Source organism: Pan troglodytes, chromosome 10 (assembly GCF_028858775.2).
Source record: "Pan troglodytes isolate AG18354 chromosome 10, NHGRI_mPanTro3-v2.0_pri, whole genome shotgun sequence".
NCBI classification, from domain to species: domain Eukaryota; kingdom Metazoa; phylum Chordata; class Mammalia; order Primates; family Hominidae; genus Pan; species Pan troglodytes.
The window spans coordinates 123,655,718-123,681,225 of NC_072408.2; the positions used below are offsets into that span (position 1 = coordinate 123,655,718).

The 25,508-nt window shown below is 49.1% G+C and overlaps 1 protein-coding gene across 1 annotated transcript; it reads right to left on the reverse strand.

Moving 5' to 3' along the window:
• On the reverse strand, nucleotides 1–25,263 carry HRK (harakiri, BCL2 interacting protein). The gene is made up of 2 exons (XM_001145194.6): nucleotides 24,796–25,263; nucleotides 1–5,320 (listed from the first exon to the last, which is right to left on the reverse strand). Exon 1 carries the CDS (start codon nucleotides 25,125–25,127, stop codon nucleotides 24,852–24,854), a length of 276 nt encoding a protein of 91 aa, XP_001145194.4. The 5' UTR covers nucleotides 25,128–25,263; the 3' UTR covers nucleotides 1–5,320; nucleotides 24,796–24,851.
• Nucleotides 25,264–25,508: the final 245 nt, after the last annotated feature.

Genomic DNA, 25,508 nt, shown 5'->3' on the forward strand with positions numbered 1-25,508 from the left:
TAGAAGTGCACAATCAATTTTTTAATAAAGTCATTACAAATATGTACAAAGCGTCTCCAAGGTATGAAATTCCTCTTACAAAAGAGCACAACGATGTCAGAACCAACAACGTCAGAACCCAGAACGGAACGTCCCCAGGCTTATTGCCTCTCTGGCTAGGCCAGAGGCCTCACTAAGGTTCTCCAGATACCCTCCCAGCCGCCCCTGCCACGCGCACGGGCTCCTTGGCGCTTATAGTGCAAAAGACCTTCAGGAGAAGAAACTTGGGAGTTCAGGTTGGAGAAGAGGGTAGGAAGGAGGTAAGAAAAGCTTCCCGTGTCCTAGGAAATAAGTCATACAGGCCGTATTTGCAAATTCCATGCACCTTCCCCGGGGCCTTATAGAAACCAGGAACACGGGGTTAGGGCATGAGTATATAAAATCCACAATGAAACCAACCAGCCTGTCCTTGAGTGTCCCCAAAGGTGACACTTTTTCCAGTAGACCTAAGTCAGGCACCCGGCTCCCAGCGGGGCCATGTGCTGGCACTCGCCCTGGAACTAGCAGTGCTGTGGGACGACCTCATGAAGGGACCCAGTGGAGCAGAGCAGTCAGCTCACGAGCGTGGGGGTCCCATGGACTCGAGTCCAAATCTTGGCTCAGGCACTTCGCTGGTGGTGTGGCCTTCAGCTAAGTTGCTTAACCTCTCTGAGCCTCAGCTTCCTCCACTGTAAAATGGGAATGCTAACAGTACTATCTGCTAAAGTGGGCATGAGGCATCGCGGAGGGGAAGACGGGTAAAGCACTTCGCCCAGTGCTTGGGAGTGGCGAGCACGCCATAAAAGGTAGCTTTGATTATTGTGTAAAGCAGCAAGGACCAGTCTGTTCATGCTGGAAATGAGTCGAGATTGCAGGCTTTTTAACTGCCTTTACCAGATAGCAGGGCTCTCAGTAAATACTATATAACAATCTGCCAGCAAAGCTTGGGGTCACAGTGGTGACCTGACAAATCTGTTAAACATCGTGAACCAGACTGGAAAGGAACATTTCACATCATCTGCTTCCAAGCAAGACTGCCCCTCCACCATCCACAAGTCAAGTCTCTTCTGAGATGGAATTCTACAACTGGCACATTGTAGATGCTCAATAAATATATGCTAAATGAATGAATGAGAATTTAAAAAATAAACTTTCAGCTTAAGCTTTAAAATGACACTTTGACATCAATTTCCTCCCCTCATGGAACTTCCAGTCAGCTCCATGGGACTAAGAAGAGTGTCTAGCTGGTCCCCCAAACCCTTAACCAACTTCTGACCTTCAGAAAAGAAATGGGTATTGACACAGAAGAGCAAAATCTGTGTTCTGGTCAATGCAACTTGTAATATCAGGTGGACACTCAAAAAGTCCACAATGGTGAGCCACTGTCCCTAAAAGATACTTGTGTAGGAGGTGGGCGGGTGAGGACTCCTCTAATGCCCCAGGGAGGGAGAGTGATATTTTATCACTGTCAGAAACATAATAATAGGAGAACATGAGATCAGCTACATACATTGTGAAAACCAGTCACAGTTTCATTTTTCTGTGACAGTATTGGGTAAATCATCCTTTCCTCTCACCATCAAAACAGAAAAGAATCAAAATAAGAAGTGGAGGCTGAGCTCGGTGGCTCACGCCTGTAATCCCAGCACTTTGGGAGGCCAAGGCAGGTGGATCACTTGAGGCCAGGAGTTCAAAACCACTCTGGCCAACATGGTAAAACCCCGTCTCCACTAACAATACAAAAATTAGCCGAGGATGGTGGTGGGTGCCTGTAATCCCAGCTACTCAGGAGGCTGAGGCAGGAGAATCGCTTGAACCTGGGAGGTGGAGGTTGCAGTGAGCTGAGCTCGCACCGCTGCACTCCAGCCTGGGTGACAGAGTGAGACTCTGTCTCAAAATAAAAAAAAAGAAGAAGTGGAAAAGAAGTCCCCAGTATCCAAATGAAGGTGGCTAAAAAAAAAAAAAAAAAAAAAAAAAAGAACAAAAAAACAGGAACTGGGCTCTAAGAGATGCACAGGGCCAAAAAAAACCCCCCAAAAACAAAACAGGAACTGGGGTCTAGGAGATGTGCACGGCCTAGGACCATGGACAGCAGCCAGTGGGGCCAATGGGCTCCCCAGAGAAACTTCCTACTCAAGCTACACCAATAACAAAGAGAATAGGAAACGGACCCCCAAATTTGAAGAGATTGTATTTGTGGGGGATCAGGTGGGGGTGAGAAGCTTCCAGAAAGGACTGGATCTCATTCGGAGTGTTGAAGTCCCGGGGGCTCCAGTCCCAGAGGTTCCTGGCTCCCCACTCTCTGAGAGCAAGCAGCACCATCAGAAATGAAGAGGCAAAAGTCTCTTCATCTCATTATGCAGCAAGCTACCTAAACGATGATCTCAGAGGCCTCCCTCTGCTTGTACGGTCACACACACACACACACACACACACACACACACACACACACTGCTGTCTGCTGAAACCCGATATGAGGTCTTTTTTAAAATTTATTTCAAAGCCTCCCTCCCTTTCTCTCTCTCTCTCTTCACAGACGTTCTGCAGTGAAGCTAATCAAAATCAATGACTCCTTGGCAGCCAGAGAAAAGTGGGGGAGCGGTGGAGGAGAGGGAGGGATGTTGCCAGCACTTTGCACACTGTGGAAATATTTTTTAAAAAACAAGAACCACCCCGCTATCTCATGCAATCCAAGTAATACAACAGGAGAGATGGTGGAGACAATATATACATATATATCATGCTTCAATTTCCTAATACAAATGTCCATCAAGAAGTCAAATCTCATATAAAAACAAGCATTAAAAACAACCCCTTGTCAAAAATCGGGGCAGTCGAGAAGTGCACTCCAATGAATGATGTGCAAGGAAAGGTCAGGATTCGATAAATACGTGGTCTCTAATAAAACAGGAGAATATCTACAAGGGACTTGGCTGAGAAGCTCTATCAGGAGGTCGTGGGTGCCCCAGTTCTCTCAGCAAAGTGGCTTCATTGAAATCAAAATCACCCAAAATGCCAACCCCAGCGTTTGGAGTTTGTATCCTCCAGGGGAAACATCAAAAGCCAGTAGGCAAGTCGGGATTGAAAAAGGGATCCTTTCACCTTTCATCTTCTCCTGTGTCTATAGGTGGTCAGCATGCCCCCACTACGATCTTGAAGGTACAGCCTTAAAGAAGCAGAGAACTGTGATTGGATACAGCTGTGTAGTAATGGACGCCCCTCCCCAGAAAATGGGGAGAGCTGGAAAGACCCTAGTCTGTGGCTAAGAAAATGATTAAATAGAAGCAGTGACTGTATTTCATATTATTCTAATGAATTTGCCTTCTCTAAGTTCGTAGCTTTGTGGGAATATTACCCACTGCTCTCTGCAGTCCCCAGCTAAGCGAGGGTCCCCTGCAAACATCAGCTAGGGGGAGGGCACGAGTAATGAGGAGAAACACGTTCTCCCAAAATAAGCATTATTCTTCTTCTTCTTTTTTTTTTTTTTTTGGTTTGCTGAGTTCAAAGCTGCGGGGTGGGGGAGTCTTCCCTGGCATTCAGCAGCCCTGGGGTTGCATTTCTCTTTAAAGGGCTATTTAGGAAAACACAAGGAACGGATTTTAAAAAGAAGACAGAAAGAAATCCAGCTCCCAGCTTGCAGCAGCACTGAGAGGTTGTACATTCTAAAGGACCTGGTCATTTACAGCAAAGCCTATGGAGGGATAATTCCCATTTCAGCCGCATCCACCTTAACAAATGTGGATCCCACTGCTGGCTTCTTAGAACTGTACAGCAAAGCCTGTGGGGGGATAATTCCCATTTCAGCCGCATCCACCATAAACGTGGATCCCACTGCTGGCGTCTTAGAACTGGAGCGGTGTCTGCTAACCAGCCTGCTGGACCCTCTGTCTATAGGTACCGGGTGGTGACCTGCAAATCCAGCCTTGGAGAATGACCGTCCGAATCTGCAGTCTGACACCTCGCCATCTCACCACCTCGGCTTTGAAAATGGCAGTGTGTGGTATCCTGCACAGAGGAAGAATACCTGCTTATGTTGGATTTTTCGAAAATGAAAGCAAAAAATAATCACTGCTCCCTGAAGAGTCTTTGCAGCCAAGTCTCCGTCCAGCACACATCTTTTTTTAGCCCTTCTAGAAACTTCTGAAAATAGTAGCTTATCCTTGGGGGGAAAAAAATCAGACCTCTGTCAATCAGTGAGATGCTGGTGCATTTCATTTAAATGGCCCACTCCCTCCCCCAACATCCCCCGGTTATAAATCATCTTTGACCAGAATGTAGCCATTTCTTGGCTCTTTAATCCATAAAACCTAAACCCTGAAATCCCCTTGGGGAGTGGAGGAGGCTGTGGGCTGAACTCCGAGGACACTTTTGTGGGGGTGGGGGAGATAGCAACCAAGTCATGCATGAGGTCAGCTTTCGGCCTCATAACCAGCAAGCCTCTCAATGCCCTCCTCCCTCCTAGACCCCAAGGTTTGCTCCAAACCACCTCTGGATATTCGTCCCCACGTAGAAAAAGAGAAGAGACTCTCAAGTGGCACTTTTGCAACTTGTCCCTTAAAAAAAAAAAAAGAATCTGAAACAGCAAAATAGAAATCTCTCTTGATCCCTGGCCTTCCAAGTCTGTCAACAGAACACCACAGCAGCACCAGCAGGAACGCACTTAGCACCAGCAAAATTTTAAGTGAAGCACCAGAGACTCAAAAATCCCATTTCTCTTGACGTGACAGTGGGATCTAGCGATCGACCTAGGTAAGTATAGAGGGAGAGGCTAGGACGAGTCAAGAAATGGAGGCATCCCAGACTGCCCCTACACAATTGGCCCCAAGTCCTATTTTTTTTCTATCATGCCTTTTGCACTGTTACCTCTTATTCCACCAGCATCTATCCCCAGGCAGTTGGCCGATGCTGGGGCTAATTCCCACCAGTCTTTGCAAATAGTTTCTAAGTACACAGCAGGCATCTCTCTTCTGGCGCCCCAGACATTACAGAATATCAAAGTTCACATCGCAAGGTGCAGAAAAGGAAGGCAACCACGTCCTCAACAAGGCATGCACTGATACGTAATATTCATATTTTTTTTATATATATAGAGCTGTATGTAAATAGCATTGGGGTGTCTGTTTCTGCAGCTGGATTTCCAAAGGGCTTCCCCAGTCCCATTCTGTGTTTCTACGATCGCTCCAGGCGCTGTCTTTACTCTCCACTTCCTTCTCGAAGTGCCAACCGCGGCCTTTCAAGCTCTGGGCTCCCCCTCTGGAAAACGGGAACCAGCTTTCTCCAAGGACACAGGGTTTTCACCAACCTGCAGAAATAAAGATTGGTATTTTGGTCAGTGCAGACAGCTGCTGGGGGTGACGTCAGTGCAGTGGGCCTCTGCACGCTCAGCCCCGGATGTCGGGAGGGGGAGGAGGGAGGGGAGAGCTACTGGATGCAAAGCTCTGGTTTTGGAGGAAGGATGCCTCAAAAGCTAGCCTTGGCACTCTTCCCCTTACCAGAATCTCTGTCTATGTAGCAGCCTTCCCCAAATAGACACTTGTGCGTGCACACACACTCCCCTCTCTGCTTTTAGACCTAGATATTTACATAGGCATCTTCAGAGATGTTTTTAAAAAGAAGAATCTAGAGACACATGAACTTTTTGCTTCTCCAAATTCAGAACAGGACCTTCCTCGATTCATTTCATAGACCCAGATTCAAGAGAGAGTTGTAGGGCAGTCTCTGTTCTCTTTTGTTTGTTTGTTCGTTCATTCATCCATTCACTTATTCCCAAGTATGCCAAGTGCCATACTAGGGGCTACAGGTTCAATGACGTAATTCTTGCCCTTGAGGGGCTCAGAATCAACAGGGAGATGGGAAGAAGTGGATAATGACAGTCCCATGTAAAGAGCATATGCAGTCTGGGGAAACGTGGTCTATGGGAGCCCAGGGGAGGCAGCTCATAAGGGAGACAAAGCAGACTCCTCAGAGAGAGTGGCAGGCCCCTGCTGACTATTGAAGAGTGCCAGGAAACTAACCAGGATAAGAAAATGAGGCATCCTAGGCAGGGCAGAAAAAACAGCCCATACCCAGGAGCATCCACCACAGAATGCACAAAATGTGTGCACAAATGCTCATGGCAGAATTATCCATGATAGCAAAATACGGAAACAACCCAAATGTCCATCAACTGATGAATAAACAAAATATGGTCTCTCCATACAATGGACTATTAGCCATCAAAAAGGAATGAAGTATTGATACGTGAAGATGGATGAAACTTGAAGGCATCATGCTGAGTCAAAGAAGCCAGACACAAAAGGACACATATTGTGTGATTCCATTTATATGAAATGTCCACAACAGGCAGATCTTCTGAGACAGAAAGGAGAATGGTGGTTGCCTAGGGCCGGGGCGGATAGGAGGAATTGGGGAGTGACGCTCATGGGCATGGGGTTTCTTTCAGGGAAACGAAAATATTCCAAAGTTGACTGTGAAGATGGCTGCAAAATTCTATGTATACTCCTCATCATTTACTTGTACACCTTAAAAAGGTAGGGTTTTTTGTTTGTTTGTTTTTGAGACAAGGTCTCGTTCTGTTGCCCAGGCTGGAGTGCAGTGGTACGATCTCAGCTCACTGCAACCTCTGCCTCCTGGGTTCAAGCAACCTCTGCCTCCTGCCTCAGCCTCCCAAGTAGCTGGGACTACAGGTGCACGCCATCATGCCCGGCTAAATTTTTGTATTTTTAGTAGAGACTGAGTTTTGCCATGTTGGCCAGACTGGTCTTGAACTCCTGACTTCAAGTGATCCACCCACCTCAGCCTCCCAAATTGCTGTGATTACAGGCATGAGCCACCGTGCCCAGACTTAAAAGGACAGATTTGGTGGCTATAAGTTAGCGGGGGAGATAAGAACATATCACCCGTTATTCTAAAGCAGGTGGCATAAGAACGAGCATGTGGGTAATACACACCAAGTGATATAGGAGAGAAAGTGGAAGGGAGATCACTTTATGGCTTCTGGGTTTGAAAAAGTCTGAGATGTTGACTTGTATGAACTGTAGCAGCTGGTACCCTTGACTTCTGGCTTCCTTCTGGGTTTGGCCAACAGGAGGCACTAATGGGAAAGTAAGATCAGGTGTTTGTTCCCCAGCTCCCCTCCCACTGGTCAGAGGTTGGCCACAGCCGCTGTCTGTACTCTGGTACAGTGACACCCTCCTGGAGACTCCAGGTCCCATTCCTTACCCTGGCACCTTCAGGCCAGGGTGGGAATAGCTCCCCTCTATGGCCAAGCCTGGGTACTGCATTCACTCTCGCTGGTTTCCCAAACCCTGCCCACGCCTTTGCTGTTGAAGCTGTCCTAAATTCTCCTCTGATTACTGAGTTTGGAAACACTTTCTGCCTCTTACTCGGGCCCTAATGGATACATCTGACTGCATGAAAGATATGAGTCATAAACACATGGACCCCATAGTCTATGTCAGCTGACAGTCACAAGGATCCAAATCAGTGACTTCAAACCTTTTGCTTTTTTTTTTTTTTAAAGAAACTGGGTCTCGCTCTGCCACCCAGGCAGGAGTGCAGTGGCGCCATCATAGCTTACTGCACCCTCGACCTCCTGAGCTCAAGCGATCCTCCCACCTCAGCCTCTAGCCGGGACTATCGGCATGCACCACCACATCTGGCTAATTTATTATTTTTATTTTTTCTTTTAGAGACAGGGTCCTTCTATGTTGCCTAGGCTGGTCTCAAACTCCTGGCCTCAAGCAATCCTCCCGCATTGGCCTCCCAAAGTGCTAGGATTACAGGTGTGCGCCACCACACCAGGCCAATTCCCCTTCTATCTCATGAGGGCACAAACACAGTAGGAACTCTGCATTGTTATGTAGCCACCATATATTTTCACAGAATATGGAATTAGTCATCAATCAACTCAACTGATAAATACATTCTAAATTTAGTTTATGAAACCAGCTTTTGTAACCCCTAAACATCTCTGTTGGTGTCTAGCCATAAACCTACAGAATGAAAGTCAGTGTAACCCTGCAGCATTAGCCTAAAATAATTATGCTGCCTGAAGCACAGGTGGGATGGAAGGAGAGACAGGAACGCTTATTAAGTACCTATTATGCTATTGAGTGTGTGGACATCGTAAGCATGGTTATCTGCACCAGATAAGGCCAGGTGCCTGCTTTAAATTTGCCTCCAGGCTTACTGGAAGGATATGCCATGCCAGAGGCCAGTACTGTAAATGACCAATATCTGGAGGTGAACCAATAGCCTAGAAGTCAGAATGGGGTTACAATCACCAGAGAAGCTTCAGAGCGGACCCAGGATTTGATCAGGGCCTAGAACACACACACATACTTTTTCTATATTTGGAAAAAAGAAGCGTGGCTTAGGTGGGGGAAGGGGCCAAACAAGACCAAGGACAGTGATAAGCATGGCACAAACAGGGAAGCATGATGAGCAGGGAACTGTATCAGAAAGTTGTAGGAATTGAGGCCAGGTGCTATGGCTCATGCCTGTAATCCCAGCACTTCAGGAGGCTGAGGAGAGAGGATTGCATAAGCCCAGGAGTTTGAGGCTGCTATGGGCTATATTTTATATATATAGGGTTTCTTTCTTTCTTTTTTCCAAGCAGCAGTAGTAATCGTGCAATTTAAAACTATTTTTAAAACATCAAGTCCATCAACCCCTGTGAGCCACTGCCCCACCCTTGGGATGTGTTCCCTTAAACTTGGCTCATAAAGAATTTTCTCAGATGCTAACTCACGCCAAAACTCGTGGCTGAAGTGATTCATGAAATACCTTTGAAAAAATGTCCCTGTTTCCATTTTTCATCCACCATGTGAGGGGGAGGCGGGCAGAGAGGGAGAACTTGAACCCGCAAGGTCCTGCCTCCGTGGGCTGCAGTGATGTTGTGCCGCTTTGGGTACGGAAGGTGAAAGCTGAAAACCGTAAACCCCACTGCAGCATTAGGTGGGGCAAGAGGCTTATTCCCTTTTTCTGATGTCAGCAAAGAATTAGGACCCTTGGATTCCCTCCTAAGAGGCCCCAATTTTTAATTTAAAAAAAACCTTGGCCAGGTGTGGTGGCTCTTGCCTGTAATTCCAGCACTTTGGGAGGCCAAGGAGGCCAGAAGTTCGAGACCAGCCTGGGCAACATGGCAAAACCTCATCTCTACTAAACATACAAAAATTAGCCAGGTGTGGTGGTGCACACCTGTAATCTCAGCTACTCAGGAGGCTGAGGCATGAAGAATCTCTAGAACCCGGGAAGTGGAGGTTGCAGTGAGCTGAGATCATGCCTCTGCACTCCATCCTGGGCAACAGAGCCAGACCCTGTATCAATAAGTAAATAAATAAATAAAATTTTAAAAATACCTTTTTTGCCCTTGCTATTTGCACAAGTGATAAGTTACAAATTCAAACAGCAAAGAAGAATATAAAAATAAAAGGAAAGCCCCTTCAACCCAACCCTTAAGCCCCACTCCCTTTCCCAGAGGCAGCCAGTATTACCAGCTGGTTGTGTAGCCTCCCAGAGTATTTTCTGGACATTTATAGACGCCATGTCTCTTTTTTGTTCTTTTCCTACCATTATGTTCCCAGAGCCCAGCACAATGCCCAGCGTATACTAGGCGCTCAATTCATTATCTACTGAGGGAGAGTAAATAAGTGACAAACGAATAAAGATGACAGGCTGGGTGTGGTGGCTCACGCCTGTAATCCCAGCAATTTGGGTGGCCAAGGCAGGTGGATCACTTGAGGTCAGGAGTTTGAGACCAGCCTGGCCAACATGGTAAAACCCCATCTCTACTAAAAATACAAAAATTAGCCAGGTGCGGTGGCGCACACCTGTAATCCCAGCTAGTCAGGAGGCTGAGACAGGAGAATCACTTAAACCCGGGAGGCAGAGGTTGCAGTGAACTGAGGTGGTACCATTGCACTCCAGCCTGGGAGAGAGAGCAAGACTCCATCTCAAAAAAAAAAAAAAAAAAAAAAAAAAAGCAGTTTCTCGCATCTTCCGTCTTTGGTTTCAGCAGGTTGATTTTGACCAAGGAGTTTCAATGGTACCAATCATCCTAGTCCCTAAGACTTGAAGGAAGGACTGGGCATGGTGGCATGTGTCCCTAATCCCTGCTACTCAGGTGGCTGAGGCAGGAGGATTGCTTGAGCCCAGGAGTTTGAGACCAACCTGGACAATATAGCAAGACCCTGTCTCAAAAAAAAAAAAAAAAAAAAAAAGACTTGGAGGAGAAGCTCTCCATGCAGAATCCTCTGGAAAAGAAGATTGCTCCGGTCCGTGTTATCCCTTAAATCTCCATCTGTATAGTTCATGTCGGCCAGGTAGGAAGCTGGGTGCACAGGAGACTGTGGAAAGGAAGCTGAAAAGACGGCTAGGTTGTGATATGTGAGGAAGGAAGGGGCCATTTGGCAGCCTCTGGAAGAAGTATTTGCTCTCCTTGGCCCAGCTCTCTTCTATCAGTGAACAGTTGTCAATGCTATCAGCTACTAGATAGTGATTACTTAAAGTCTATGAAGAGAGACCTGAGCTCCTACCCACTAGGAACTTACGGCAGGTGGGCCTTGGAAGCCCAACTCGCTTGACTTTCAGAAGGGTAAGCAGTGAGAGTTGGGTAGTAGCTCAGCTCAGCACAGAATGAATGCCAAAACAAACAAACAAAAAATACAGACTCTTCTTAAGGCAAACTGTGGCCTGTAAGACAATGTTGCCCATGTCCCATGTCCCACATGTTATACTATGCACATTCTTTGACCTAACAATTTCACTTTCAGGAACTTCACTTTTTGTTTGCAAAGTTGTCCAACTATGAATGTCCCCTGCCGGACACAGTGGCTCACACCTGTAATCCCAGCACTTTGGGAGGCCAAAATGGGAGGATCACTTGAGTCCAGGAGTTCCAGACCAGCCTGGGCCACATAATGAGACTCTATCTGCACATATACAAAAAAAACTTTTTTTTTTTTTTTGAGATGGAGTTTCGCAATTATTGCCCAGGCTGGAGTGCAATAGCGCAATCTTGGTTCACTGCAACCTCCGCCACCCTGGTTCAAGCTATTCTCCGGCCTCAGCCTCCCAAGTAGCTGGGATTACAGGCATGCACCACCACGCCCCGCTATTTTTTTGTATTTTTAGTAGAGATGGGGTTTCACTATGTTGGCCAGGCTGGTCTCGAACTCCTGACCTCGGTTGATCCACCTGCCTTGGCCTCCCAAAGTGCTGGGATTACAGGCCTGAGCCACTGCGCCCGGCCACAAAAAATTTTTAATTAGCCAATTGTGGTGGTGCATGTCGATAGTCCCAGCTACTCAGGAGGCTGAGGTAGGAAGATCACATAAGCTCAGGAGTTTAAGTTATAGTGGGCTATGATCATGCCACTGCACATCAGCCTGGGTGACACAGAAAGACCCTGTTTCTAAAACAACAGAAAAAGTTCCTAACAACCTTGTTTACCCTACCAGAAAACAGGAAACAATGCAAATGTTCCCGAGGAAGTGACCATATAAGGAAATCCTGGTTCATCCAAGCAACAGAACATCATGCAGCCATTAAAAAGGATGAGGAAAACCTTTGCGTGTTGACATGGGAAGATCTCAACCACCTATTTTTAGTGAGGAAAAAGCAGGTTACAAAACAGCATGAACAGTATGAGCTCATGTATTTAAAATAGGATGTGTCTGTGGGTGTCTATGCATCAAGGGAAGAGCATAGGGGGCTCCCTGAAATCAGAGGTCATGAACTGAAATGCACTGGACCCAGTAAAGGTACCCAGGAGGGGCTGGGGACACTGTAGTGTTTTTGTGCTTTCTAAAGGGGTTTCTGACATTCATCTCCAGCCTGTTTCTGCCACATGGGAATACATGTGTTAGAATACATTGTCAGATCTTTTCATTTTTCAAGAAAAATTGGAAATACAGGCTTCTACCTGAAAATGACTGATTTTTTTTTTTTATGGGATCTCACTTTGTTGCCCAGGCTGGTCTCGAACTGCTGGGCTCAAGTGATCCTCCTGCCCCAGCTTCCTGAGTAATGGGCACTACAGGCACATGCCACCACGCCTGGCTAAAATGCCTGACTTTTAAGTGTTGGGAGAAAACCACGCAGGTCAAACAGAACTCAACTGCAAGCCAAATTCAGGTAGAAGACCACCCATTTTCACCCTGCCTGAGATACTCAGACACTCCTACTATCCCCTGGCATTTAAGCTCGCCTCATCTGAACCCTCAGCAGCTATCTCTGGGCCCCAGGTTCTCCATCTGTACAATGACGGAGATGGGTTAGATGTCTCTAATGTCCTGTCTGGCTCTGGCTATGTTTCCAGAACACAGACCCTTTTGGCTCACAGATCTTTTGAGAATTGGATCCAAACTATGTTTTCTGTCCCAAGTAGGGGAAAGTAGAAGAGGAGGATGAAATCAGCCATGTTATTAGCTTGATTACTGGGTGTTCACGAATTTCCTGAGGCCTCCCCTACATTCATTCATTCATACATTCATTCATTCACCAGTTAGTGAATGTCACCATGGCCAGGTGCTGGGATACAGTAATGGGCAAAATAGGCATGGCGGTTTGCATCTTTCTGGGACCTGAAGGCCAGTGTTGCCCGGGCTGGAAAGCCCTGATCTAGTGGTTCTCCCAGCCCTGTCAGAGTGGCCTAAGTAGGCCCTTGGTGAGTCCCAGATTGGGGAAGGCAGGATTAAAGCAGATAGCATGTGCCTTAAGCAAAAGGCTTACCATAAAGATGGGCCATACCATAAAGATGGGCCCATGGACTAAACTTCTTTTTTTTTTTTTTTAAAGACAGGGTTTTTAAAAACAGCCTGTTGTCCAGGCTGGAGTGCAGTGGCACAATCATAGCTCACTGCAGACTTGACCTCCTGGGCTCAAGCGATCCTCCCACCTCAGCCTCCCAAGTAGCTGGAACTACAGGTGTGTGCTACAATGCCTGGCTAATTTTTGTACATATTTTTTTTAAAATAGAGGCGAGATTTCACCATGTTGGCCAGGCTGGTCTTGAACTCCTGATCTCAAGTGCTCTACCCACCTCGGTCCCCCAAAGTGCTGGGATTACAGGTGTGAGCCACCACACCCAGCCTATGGACTCAATTTTACACCAAATAAGAACAACACATATCATAGGCTGTCACTCACCACGTTCTGAACACCAGTACATCCTTGTACTGCACTGGAGTAGATTATAGCATGCTAGGAGCTCACTACGGAGATAAAACAGAATTTGTTCTCCAAGCCACTCACATGTAGAGGGGGCTGAATCTGCGCCAGCTGCTTTATACATAGTGCTCCTCCAGCGCAGACGCTATTATTCTTCCCATTTTACAGATGAGGAAACCAAGGCTCAGAAGGTAATGGGATCGGCCTAAAGTCACACAACTGACAAATGGGAGATGGAGAAAGTGATGTGAAAGTCGGCCTGACTCCAAAATTCATGTCCCTTTCCATGAAGCTTCCCTGCCTCAGCATAAAGTATTGGTGAGGAAGATACACAGTTACCAGAGTTAAATTTTCTGAATCAAGCCTTAGGCTTTTTGGTCTGCCAACAGTCTCAAATATTCTAAGTCTGAGCTATCTTTGAAAAATGGACCTTGGCCAGGCGTGGTGGCTCACACCTGTAATCTCAGCACTCTGGGAGGCCAAGGCAGGCATATCTGGATCACTTGAGGTCAGGAGTTAGAGCACCAAACTGGCCAACATGGTAAACCCCTTCTCTACTAAAGATACAAAAATTAGCTGGGTGTGGTGGTGGGCACCTTGTAATCCCAGCTACTAGGGAGGCTAAGGCAGAAGAATCACTTGAACCCGGGAGGCAGGTTGCAGTGAGCCAAGATTGTGCCGCTGCACTCCAGCCTGGGCAACAGAGTGAGACTCCATCTAAAACACACACACACACACACAAAACAGAAAATGGTACCTCTTCTTGAATCCATTCCAGTAACTCAGACACATCCCCACTCCTGGAAGACCTCCCTCTCCACCCAGGCAAGCCACTTTGTCTTAGTTTCTCCAGCATCAGTGTGTTAGCATTTTACAGGATTTATTGAGTACCATGTGCTAGCTCCAAGAATATTAGATGAACATGATTCCTGCCCCCAGGATGATAGGTACAGCCAGGCAGACAGAGAAGCTTTCCAGATTAGTGACATTACTGAGACTTGGAACTTTTCCCTGAAGTGGGGAGAGGCATGCTAGGCGTCATCCACACTCCCACACTGGCTAGAGGTGTGGTCCATGAAGACCAGTCCACAGCAAGGCAACAGAGATTCAGCTGAGGCCAGTCACAGCCAGCTCAAAAGCCAACAGACACCTGACATATAAAGGCCAGTGACATGGGCTGGGCACAGTGGCTCACACTTGGAATCTCAGCACTTTGGAAGGCCAAGGCAGAAAGACTGCTTGAGCCCAGGAGTTCCAGACCAGACTGGGCAACATAGCGAGACCCCATCTCTAAAAAAAAAGTAAAAAATTAGTGGCACACACCAGTAGTCTCAGCTACCGGAGAGGCAAAGGTGGGAGAATCACTTGAGCCCAGGTCGAGGCTGCAGTGAGCCCTGATTGTGCCACTGCACCGCAGCCTGGGCAACAGAGAGACCCTGTCTCAAATAAATAAATAAAGGCCAATGACATGAATGTGATATGGGAGCCAACGGCAGTGTTTCCAGATCTTGACATGATTGTATGCTCTAGACAGCCTTTATAATACAAGAATGCTAACTATGTTTTTTGTTTGTTTGTATTTGAGACAGAGTCTCACTCTGTCGCTCAAGCTGGAGTGCAATGTCATGATCTCGGCTCACTGCAACCTCTGCCTCCTGGGTTCAAGCGATTCTCTTGCCTCAGCCTCCCAGGTAGCTGGAATTACAGGCACGCGCCACCACGCCCAGCTAATTTTTGTTTTTGTTTTGTTTTGTTTTAGTAGAAGCGAGGTTTCACCATGTTGGCCAGGCTGGTCTTAAACTCCTGACCTCAGGAGCTCTACCCAACTTGGCCCCCTAAAGTGCTGGGATTACAGGTGTGAGCCACCACACCCATCCCAAAGAATGCTAAATATGTTTTGATATCAAAGTTACACTTGAGAGCATTAAAAACATTTTTTTTAAGATGGAGTTTCTCTCTGTCACCCAGGCTGAAGTTCAGTGGCACAATCTCGGCTCACTGCAACCTCCACCTCCCAGATTCAAGCGATTCTCTTGCCTCAGCCTCCCGAGTAGCTGGGACTATAGGCATGTGCCACCACACCAGGCTAATTTGTTTCTATTTTTAGTAGAGATGGGTTTCACCATGTTGGTCAGGCTGGTCTTGAACTCCTGACCTCAAATGATCCACCCACCTCGGCCTCCCAAAGTGCTGGGATTATAGGTGTGAGCCACCGTGCCCAGCCAAAAAAAAAAAAGTATTATTATTTTTTTTTTTTGAGACAGGGTCTTGCTCTGTCGCCCAGGTTGGAGTACGGTGGCGTGATCACAGCTCACTGCAGCCTCAACCTCCCTGGGCTCAAGCAATCCTCCCATCTCAGCCTCCTGAGTAGCAGGACTACAGATGCAAGCCACCATGCTTGGCTAATTTTTCTTTTTTCTTTTTTTAGTAAAGATTGGGTCTCACTTTGTTGCCCAGGCTAGTATTGAACTCCTGGCTTCAAGCAATCCTCTCACCTGTGAGCATTAAAACAATTTGTTTTAATTAGTTCTTTTTTTTTTTTTTCTTTGAGATAGGGGTCTCACTCTGTTGTCTGCCCAGGTTGGAGTACAGTGGTGTAATTGTAGCTCACTGCAACTTCGAACTCCTGGGCTCAAGTGACTTCACAATGATGGATGGGGAATGTAAATGATGGACTAACCAAATAAAGCAATACTAACCAACTTCTAAGCATGGTGGCTCACGCCTGTAATCCCAGCACTTTGGGAGGCCAAGGCAGGCGGATCACAAGGTCAGGAGTTCGAGAGCAGGATGGCCAATGTAGTGAAACTCTGTCTCTACTAAAAATACAAAAATTAAGCCAGGTGTGGTGGCAGGCACCTGTAATCCCAGCTACTCGGGAGGCTGAGGCAGGAGAATCTCTTGAACCTGGGAGGTGGAGGTTGCAGAGAGATTGCACCATTGCACTCCAGCCCAGGCGACAGTGTGAGACTTCGTCTCAAAACAAACAAAAAAAAACCAAACATACAAAAAGAAGTGTCTCATAGAAAAATATTAAACTGTTGAACAAATGCCTGTGATATATGGAAAAGGTCAGGTTACAGATAATATATTTATAGTGATTCCAAGTCTTAAAGTACCTATCCAGCCAGGAATGGTGGTGCACACCTATAATCCCAACACTTTGGAAAACCAAGGCAGGAGGTCTTGAGCTCAGGAGTTCAAGACCAGCCTGGGCAACATAGCAAAACCCTGTCTCTACAAAAAATACAAAAATTAGCCAGGAGTGGTGGCGTGCACCTGTAGTCTCAGCTACTCAGAAGGCTGAGGTGGGAGAGTCACTTGAGCCCAGGAGGTTAAGGCTGCAGTGAGCTACGATCCTGCTACTGCACTCCAGCCTGGGTGACAGAGTAAGACCCCGTCTCAAAAAAACAAAGAGAAAGAGAGACAGAGACAGAAACAGAGAGAGACAGGAAGAAGGAAGGAAGGGAGGGAGGAAGGGAGGGAGGGAGGGAAAGAAAGAGAGAAAAAGAGAAAGAAAGGAAGAAAGAAAGAAGGAAAGAGAAATGGCAGAAAGAAGGAAAGAAAGAAAATCACATCACTAAAGGGTCAAATCTAATGCAATGGAAAGGTAGAAAGGCTTAGAATCTGTCTGGTCTTTACATGGGAAAGGACTGCAATCTTCTGCTACTCAGACCTTCTGCTCAAAGCTGAACCTCCTTTCTCCAGAGGCAAGACTACAATTTTCTTTTTCACTTTTTTGTTTTGTTTTGTTTTGTTTTGTTTTGAGACAGAGTCTCATTATGTCACCCAGGACAGAGTGCAGTGGCACAATCATAGCTCACTGCAGCCACAAAGTCCTGGCTCAAGCAGTTATCCTGCCTTAGCCTCCCCAGTAGCTGGGATTACAGGCACATGCCACCACGCCTGACTACAATTTTCTTTTATTCAGCATTTTCCAAATAGTTGCCAATGAACTTGTCATATTTTTTGTCATCAAGAAAAAGTTATTTATTTTTCTGAGACAGGGTCTCATTCTCTTGCCCAGCCTGTAGTACAGTGGTACGATTATAGCTCACTATAGCCTCAGTCTCCTGGGCTCAAGCAATCCTCCTACCTCAGCCTCCCAAGTAGTTGGTAACACAGGTGCAGACCACCATACCTCACTAATTTCTTATTTTTTATAGAGATGGGGTCTCACTATATTGCCCAGGTTAGTCTCAAGTTCCTGGGCTCAAGCAATCTTCCCACCTCAGCCTCCCCAAGTGCTGGGATTACAGGCATGAGCCACCACATCCAGCTACTTTTTAAAAAAGTAATATTATATCAAGTTTCCCAGAGCAATTAAATTCCACCCTGCCCAGGTCTCTGGCCCATGGAGCAAAGGTTCAGTGTGGGAAAGCTCTGTGGAAAGCAGCCATCTTGGATAAGCCAGTTGCCTCCCCACAGGAAAAGGAAGGAGCTTTCTCCTTGCCTGGCCAACCAGCAGTCATAAAAGGATGCAACTTATTGATGTGGGCTAAATCAGAAATCCCCCACCCAACAGCAGGGGCACCAGTTTAGGGCAGGAAAGGAGAAGGGAGCCAGTGCTGAGTTGAATGGTGAGAGTTCTAAGGGTGATGGAAACCCAATCGATGTCCACAATGTTCCCCTGGCACTGAGGGGAGTGGGCATGAGTGAGTTGGTTCAGGGATCAGGACCTCTCAGAACTTGGCAGGAGGTGAACTGGTTTATTTCTACTAAGAGGTGAGGGCAGGGGCAAAGCCTGGGCCTCCTGTCTCTGAAAGAGTCTGGGGTCACCTGAGGGCTGTGGTTGGGACTCATTCATCTCTGCATCCCTGCATCTGGGCACCCAGCCCTGGCACTAAGCTACACTGCTTGTTTTTCTTTCCTGAAACGTACTATGCAGTCTTACCTCCGGGCCACTGGACTTAGCTCTCTCTCTTCCCAAAACACCTTTCTCGCATGTCTTCATATAGCTGGCTCCTTTCTGTCATTCAAGTCCGCTATTCCCCTGGTTCCTCTTCAAAGTGGCCTGCCTTCCCTCATCACCACAGGTGAGGAGTCCCTGGGGCACTCTCTATTGTGTTACCTTTGTGTATTACCTTCAAAGCCCTGAGGAGTTTCTAAAATTATCTCTGTGTTAGATTGCATAATCCAAAGGTAGCCACTAAAATATCTCCCATTCCACATGCTATTCTAGAACCTCACCACTCCCCCATGAGGTGGAGTCTAATTCCGCCCCACCTTGAATCTGCATCAGCTTGTGACTTGCTTCTGACCCAAGTGACTTTGGAAGCTGGGACAGAAAAAGCAAAGCAGCTTCCACCTAGTTCCCTGGGGTACTTGCTTTTGGAGCTCTCAGTCACTGTGTCAGAATCCGGCTGCCATGCTGTGAGGAAGCCCAAGCCACACGAAGAGGCTGAGTATAGCTGCTCCAATTGACAGCCCCAGCTGACTCCCAGTATTAACAGCCAGACATGTAAATAAGGTTGCCTCCCCACCCATGACTCCAGTCCCCAGCCATCCTGGAGCAGAGACAAGTCACCCCCACTATGCCCTGACCAAATTCCTAACCCACAGAATGTGTGAGCATGGTCAAATATGTCAGCCTTCCATATAGGTGAGTTCCACATCCATGGATTCAACCAACCTCAGATCAAAACTATTGGGAAAAAAAAATTAAAAAATAACACAACAAGTATAAAAAACACACATAAAAACAATACAGTATAATTAGTTACATAGCACTTACATTGTATTGGGTATTATAAGTAATCTAAAGATGATTTAAAGCCTACAGTGTGTGGGTTATATGCAAACACTACACCATTTTATATCAAGGACTTGGCATCCTTGGATTTTGGGATCCAAAGTGGGATCCTGGAACCACTCCCGCCCAGAGACAGAGGGATGGCTCTAGTTGTTTGAAGCAAAACTTAGTAGTTTTGGAGTAATTTGTTACACAGAAGTAGTAACAAGAACAATATTTACTTATTGTCTGTCTCTTCCCACTAAAATGTGGGCTCCATGAAAGCAGGGAACTCTTATGTCTTGGTCCTTCCTGTATCCACAGTGCCCTATACACAGAAGGTACTCAATAATTAGCAGTTGTATAAGTGGAAGAACCTGAATTTGGGAAACAATAGTGACTATGTTGCATAGTTTCTTTTTTTATTTTTTATTTTTTTGTGACAGAGTCTCACTCATTCTGTCGCCCAGGCTAGAGTACAGTGGCGCGATCTCGGCTCACTGCAACCTCCGCCTCCTAGGTTCATGCAATTCTCCTGCCTCAGCCTCCTGAGTAGCTGGGACTACAGGCACACACCATCATGCCTGACTAATTTTTGTATTTTTAGTGGAGATGGGGTTTCACCACATTGGCCAGGCAGGTCTCGAACTCCTGACCTCAAGTGATCCACCCGCGTCAGCCTCTCAAAATGCTGGGATTACAGGTGTGAGCCAGCATACCCGGCTGATGTTGCATAGTTTCTGATTCATTTAACACAGCACATAGTTATTGTACACCTACTATGTGACAAGCAAGTTGCCAGGGACTAGGGACACTGTGGGTTAGCTTTCTATTCCCGTGAAATCCTATCACAGGGACACTAGTGAGGACTACCAAAGAAACGGAAGCCCCCTCCCCACCTCTCGTTATCTGCCTGTCTAAAAGGCTGACTTTTCAAAAACTCTAGAGTTATGATTGCCAAATCCAGCCAGCCCACATCTGGGGGTATATTTAATTATCCCCGGGTGTGGCTCTTTTCCATCCACAGCTCAGTCACTTGTACTCTGGCCTCTCACTATGCGAGCGGATGACTCCAGACAGAGACCATGTGGCAGGAAGGCTGCCTGGTTCTGCACATCTGGCCCCTTCCCGGGGGGTTCCTCCCCAACAGCTGTCCTCCTCGGGCTCCCTCGCCAAGCAGAAGGCCAAGCTTTCAAGCTCTAAAAGTAATTCTGGCAGGGGTGCTGCGAGCTGGGAGGGAGGCCTGCGGGATGCGCCTCCAGGTTTAACCACTTAATCCCCAAAGTACCTGCCAAGAACCAGTTAGCATGTCTGGCTGGTGGGCCAGGCTGTCATTAATTCATTAAAGCAGGCTCCCGCTGGCCCATTATCTTCCTTGCCACTGACCACGTCGCCTTATGGGCCTGCGGAGTCCCCCTCTCTCCCCTTCCCCTGCTCCCAAGGCAGGATTCTACCCAGCCCTGGCCCCGAGTTCCAGGCAGATTCCTCGGCTCCATTCTCTCTCCCTCCCTGCCCCCTCCCCAGGCACGCTTCTCCCTCCCTCCCTCCCACGCCTCCGCCAGCCAGCACTCACCATAAAGCGTCTTTTGTTCCCTCTCTCCTGTATCTTTGAGTATTGACTGGTTAAATCATACCCATCCTCCTCCAGGCCTCCCCAGCCTCAGAGGAGCCTCCCCTGGGGCTCTGGAAGAAAGGGAATTTCACTTGTGCAGGAATTCACTGTGCACCAACCCGGTCTGCTTACTGCCCCTATCTCCTCTTCCCCTGCAAGTCATGGGGTGGGGGGCGCTGTGTGCCCTCAAAGACAGAAGCTCCAGTTCCACTGGGGACCACTTAGGTGGATGCTCTCTGCCTCGGCTTCCCCTTTGAATTAAAAGGAATGACACTGACCATTTCATGACATCCTCTGTTGAGTGAAGTTAAGAGACAGACATTGCACTGGACTTTTTTGAGACAAGAGTCTCACTCTGTCGCCTAGGCTGGAGTGCAATGGTGCGATCTCAGCTTACTGCAACCTCTGCCTCTGGGACTCAAGTGAGCCTCCCACCTCAGCCTCCTGAGTAGCTGAGACTACAGGTGCACACCACCATGCCCAGCTAATTTTTTTTTTTTTTTTTTTTTTTGGTACAGACAAGGTTTCACCATGTTGCCCAGGCTGTTCTTGAACTCCTGGGCTCAAGTGATCCCCCCACCTTGGCCTCCCAAAGAGCTGGGATTACAGGACTGAACCACTGGCCCAGCCTGCACTGGACACTTTAAATGAATGTTCTCTTATCATTCTCCCAAAAACCCTGGAAGGATACAGCTCCAGTTTACAGATAAAGGTGCAGAGGTAATGGTTCTTTCTCAAGGTCACGCTGTCAGCAAATGGCTGGACACTTAAGAGTCTCTAAACCATTATTCTCTCCTGACCCTTCTGGCACTGACTTCCCAGGAGGGCAGGTAGGAGTGGTGTGGAATGGCCAGCAATAATAATGGTAAAACGTTGACTACCTTGGGAAAGAATGATGGTAAATGCACAATAATAATCATGATGGCTCACATGTATATCCACTGTTCTAGAGCTTTCCATGTATGAATTCATTTAACCCCCTTAATAACGTGCCTATGCACTAAGTCTGGCTGGTGGGCCCCCATTTTTTGCCCCCATTTTACATATGGGAAAACTTAGTCTTGGGTTTTTGTTTCTGTTTGTTATTTTTTTAAAGGATGACTTCTGAGAAAAGTATTGCTGGTTCGCAGTAGAGACTCAAAACAAGTATGCTGGATATATGTATGTGTATATACACATATATGTTTTAAATTATTATTGAGATGGAGTTTCACTCTGTCGCCCAGGCTGGAGTGCAGTGGTGTGATCTCAGCTCTTCTTGGCTGACTTCTTGGCTGACTGTAACCTCCGCCTCCCAGGTTCAAGCGATTCTCCTGCCTCAGCCTCCCGAGTAGCTGGGATTACAGGCGTGTGCCACCATGCCAGGCTAATTTTTGTATTTTTAGTAGAGATGGGGTTTCACCATGTTGGCCATGCTGGTCTCAAACTCCTGACCTCAGGTGATCCACCTGCCTTGGCCTCCCAAAGTGCTGGAATTACAGGCGTGAGCCAACCTGCCTGGCCTGTATGTTGAAAATATTGATTCTGCATATAGCGGAGCACACCCTTAAAACCTACGGGAATTGAAAGTGGTAGTTCCCACCCTATATGGCTGGCACAGGCCTCCCTCAAACACCTAAGGTACAGCTGTGAACATTCCCCTTTTTCTTTTAGGGTAGGGAAGGTGGAGAGCACCCCATATCCAGCATAGAACGCAACAGACTGTCTTCCTCCGGTGATTTTTCTTTCCCCTTTACTTAACTTACCAGAGCTGGGAAAAAATGAGTTTCCCCAAATTAAATCAAAAGCACAAGAAAGGCCGGAGCGGCTGGTATTCTGAGGTCAGATGTAGGCTGCAGGGAGAGAACTTGATCAGTGCCAGTGCAGGGAGCCCCAGCACTGAGAACCCGGCCTGGGAGCGCAGGAAGGCGGGTGGTGAGCAATTCTACGGGTGTCCCGAGGGTATGAGGGGCGGTGCTGCTGGGAAGCCGAGCGGGGCATCCTGAGGTCAGGGCGCCAGAGGCTGCAGAACCCTGGAGGGTGTGGCTGCAGGGGACGCCCGGGCGGGACAAGGCAGGTAGGAGAAGAACCCAGAGGTGTGGGAAGAGGGTGTCTCCGAGTCAGGGCGCAGCACTGAAGTAACTCTGGGGTAGAAGGCGAGGGCGGGGCGGGGGAAATAAACTCCACAGAGACAATAACCTGCTGCTGCCCCCCTACACCGACTCAAAACAGCGAAACTCCTGGCCGCCGCCCTCCCCTGCAGCGCAGGCCCCAGTTACCCAACTCCTCCCCTGCGCTCCGGCGCAGAGCGGCGCACTCTGCCCGCCCCGCCCGCAGCCTCCCCGTCCAGGCCCCGGGAGCATTCCCACCCCGACACTCACACACCGGCAAACAGGAACACACAGTCAGGCTCCGGCCCGGAGTCCTCGGCCTCCCGGGAGGGGCACCCGACATCCCGCACGCCTGGTCCCGGGAGGGGAGAGCGTTTCCAATCTCCTGGACGACAGAACCAGAGAAAGCCGTGTCCCAGCCCTCTCTCCACAGTTCTATTTGATTTTACTACCTTCCTCTCTTTCTTTCTCATTCACTTTTCAATTGTCTTGCAACTCGTTTTCCAGGCAGTTTCTCTGTTTCTCTATCCTCCCCAAACTTCTTGTCCCTCCCCATCTCGTCGCTTGTTTTTTCTCTTCCTCTTCACCCACTTTTTTTCTGCCTCTTCCCAAATTCCACGCTTTGGGCTTCGCGTCTGTCGCTCAACTTCCTTTTCCTGCACCCCGCGATCCATCCAAAATGTTCTTCCTGTCCCTGGGATTGGGCAGCCTCAGCCTGGCCCCTTTCAGTCGCGGGAGCCCCTGGCCTCTCCAACAGGAGAGAGAGAAGGTAGGGAGAAGTGGATGGGACCCCTGGCGCCCGGGAGCCAGGCAGAGAGCGCCCCGAAGCGCGCATTTCTCTTCGCCAGCACCCGGGCTGCGCGGGCCCACGCGACATCTGTCGCCTGCGGTCCCGGCTCACACCCCGCGCACCCCCGCAGCTCCCTGGGCGCTGCCACCCCCCACGCTCCGGCTGCCGCCTTTCCCCGCGGGCGCAGACGCTCGGGCCTCGCCTTCAGGCGCCGCTCCAACTTCCCAGGGTGTCTGCGGCGCGCGGCGGGGCTCGGGGGCGGGGACCTAAGGGCGGCTGGCTATGTCACCTTCGAGCTTCACCTTCCGGCCCTAGACCCATCTATGGTGGGCTCAGCCTGATTCTCTCTCCCTCATTCTCTGCAGCGCTCCTCGCTACTCCAGGATCCAGAGTAGTAAGACGATGCTTACGCTGTGTGCTTCCTCAAAGCGCCTAGCACAGTGCCAGGCGCACAGCTAGGGCACAATGATTCCCCCACCCCAAGAGCCTAGTACTTTCCTCCCACTGATACCAACCACACTAGGTGCTCAGTACCCACTTCCTGTCCTAAGTTCTCAACACATGACCTCCCTAAACAGTGCCCAGCACCCCGAAGGAGCTCAATAAATGTTCCTTCCTTAAGGCTTCCCATTGGAGTTTCCCTGAAAGCCCCCTATTCCAGCCCACTCCGAGGGCGTCTCCTTCCCATAGCAGCTACAACCGTCTGGGGAGAAGCAAGCCAAACTCCTTAAACAGGACACCTCACTCGAGAAGGAGCGAAGTTGGCAGGGCAGAGGAAAATTGCAAATCCGCGGAGCTTGGGAAGAAAGATTGGGCCAGCCAGAAACCTGGAGGGGGAGGAAGTCTCGAGATGCGCTTGGGGTGCCAGATAATGAGGATCAGAGATTGGAGAAGTGACACTTAGGGACAAGAGGTTGGGAGCAAAGGTGATGGAGACGGGGGCGACTCAGGAACGGCAAGAGGCTTGGAAGGGGACCGGGGACCTTTCTTGGAAGTGCGACAGATTTTAAGTATTTGGCGTGGCTTACAACTACATTCCCATAGCAGGCACACTTTTTACTTGCATTGTGTGTTTATTTGTGGGGCTGGTGGGGATTATGGAGGCTGAAGTCCTCCGCAAGCCACTGAGCTATAAGTGAGTAGCAAGATGCGCTTAAGCACTCGCAGAGATGGGGGCAGAAACGGTGGACCTTACACTTGGAAGGGAAGACTGGGGACTGGGTAGAAGAGGAGAGGTGGAGATGCTTGCAAGAGAAGAGAACGGAGGAAGAAGGAAAGGGAAAAGAGAAAGCCAAACTTGCCACTCTCCCGCTCCCGGGCCAGCCCAGCGTCTCCAGTGCCCAGCTGCCGCGCCCTGGCTCTCGCTCGCTCGCTCGCGTACCTGTTGCTCGCTCCGGCTGGGTCTCGGCTCCGGCCCCACCAAGAAGCCCCGCGTTCCTACAAGTTCCGCCTGCCGAGCAGCCAGGCCGCCAGCGCCGCCACCTGCGCGGCCGCGCACAGCCAAGGCCAGTAGGTGGGGAGCGCGCCGGGCGCCGGCGCCCTCCGGCTCCGCGCGCGGCGCCGCCACATGGTGCGCTGGTGCAGCTCGTCGCCTAGCGCCTTGAGCCGGGCGGCGGTGAGCTGCGCGGCGGACGAGCGCAGCCCCAGGCGACCCGCGCTGCAGGCGCACACGGCCGGGGGGCCGCGGCCGCGGTGCAGGGGGCACGGGCACATGACCGCTGGCCTCGCTCCCGCCCCGCGCTCGGGCCGCCCCTCGCCTCCTCTCCCTCCGGCCTCTGCGCCCGCTGCCGCAGCGCTCCAGCCGCCGGGGGCCTCCCCTGGACACCAAGTTTCTCCTTGTGTTGTGCGTTTGTTGTGCTGACGGCGCTATTATTAATTAAAGTGTCACATGGTGGAGGGGGGCGGGGAGGGGGGTTACATCATCCGGCCCCCGGGGGTTGGGGGGGGGGCTGCAGGCAGAAGAAACCGAGAGGTAACTTTTAACCCTAGCGGCGCCGGCAGCTAGGGAGCGCGAGGTTTTTGGGAGACGGGGAGCGCGGCGCGGGGCGACGCGAGAAGGCGCCCCGCAGCGGAGGTCCTGGGCTTTGGGGGTCT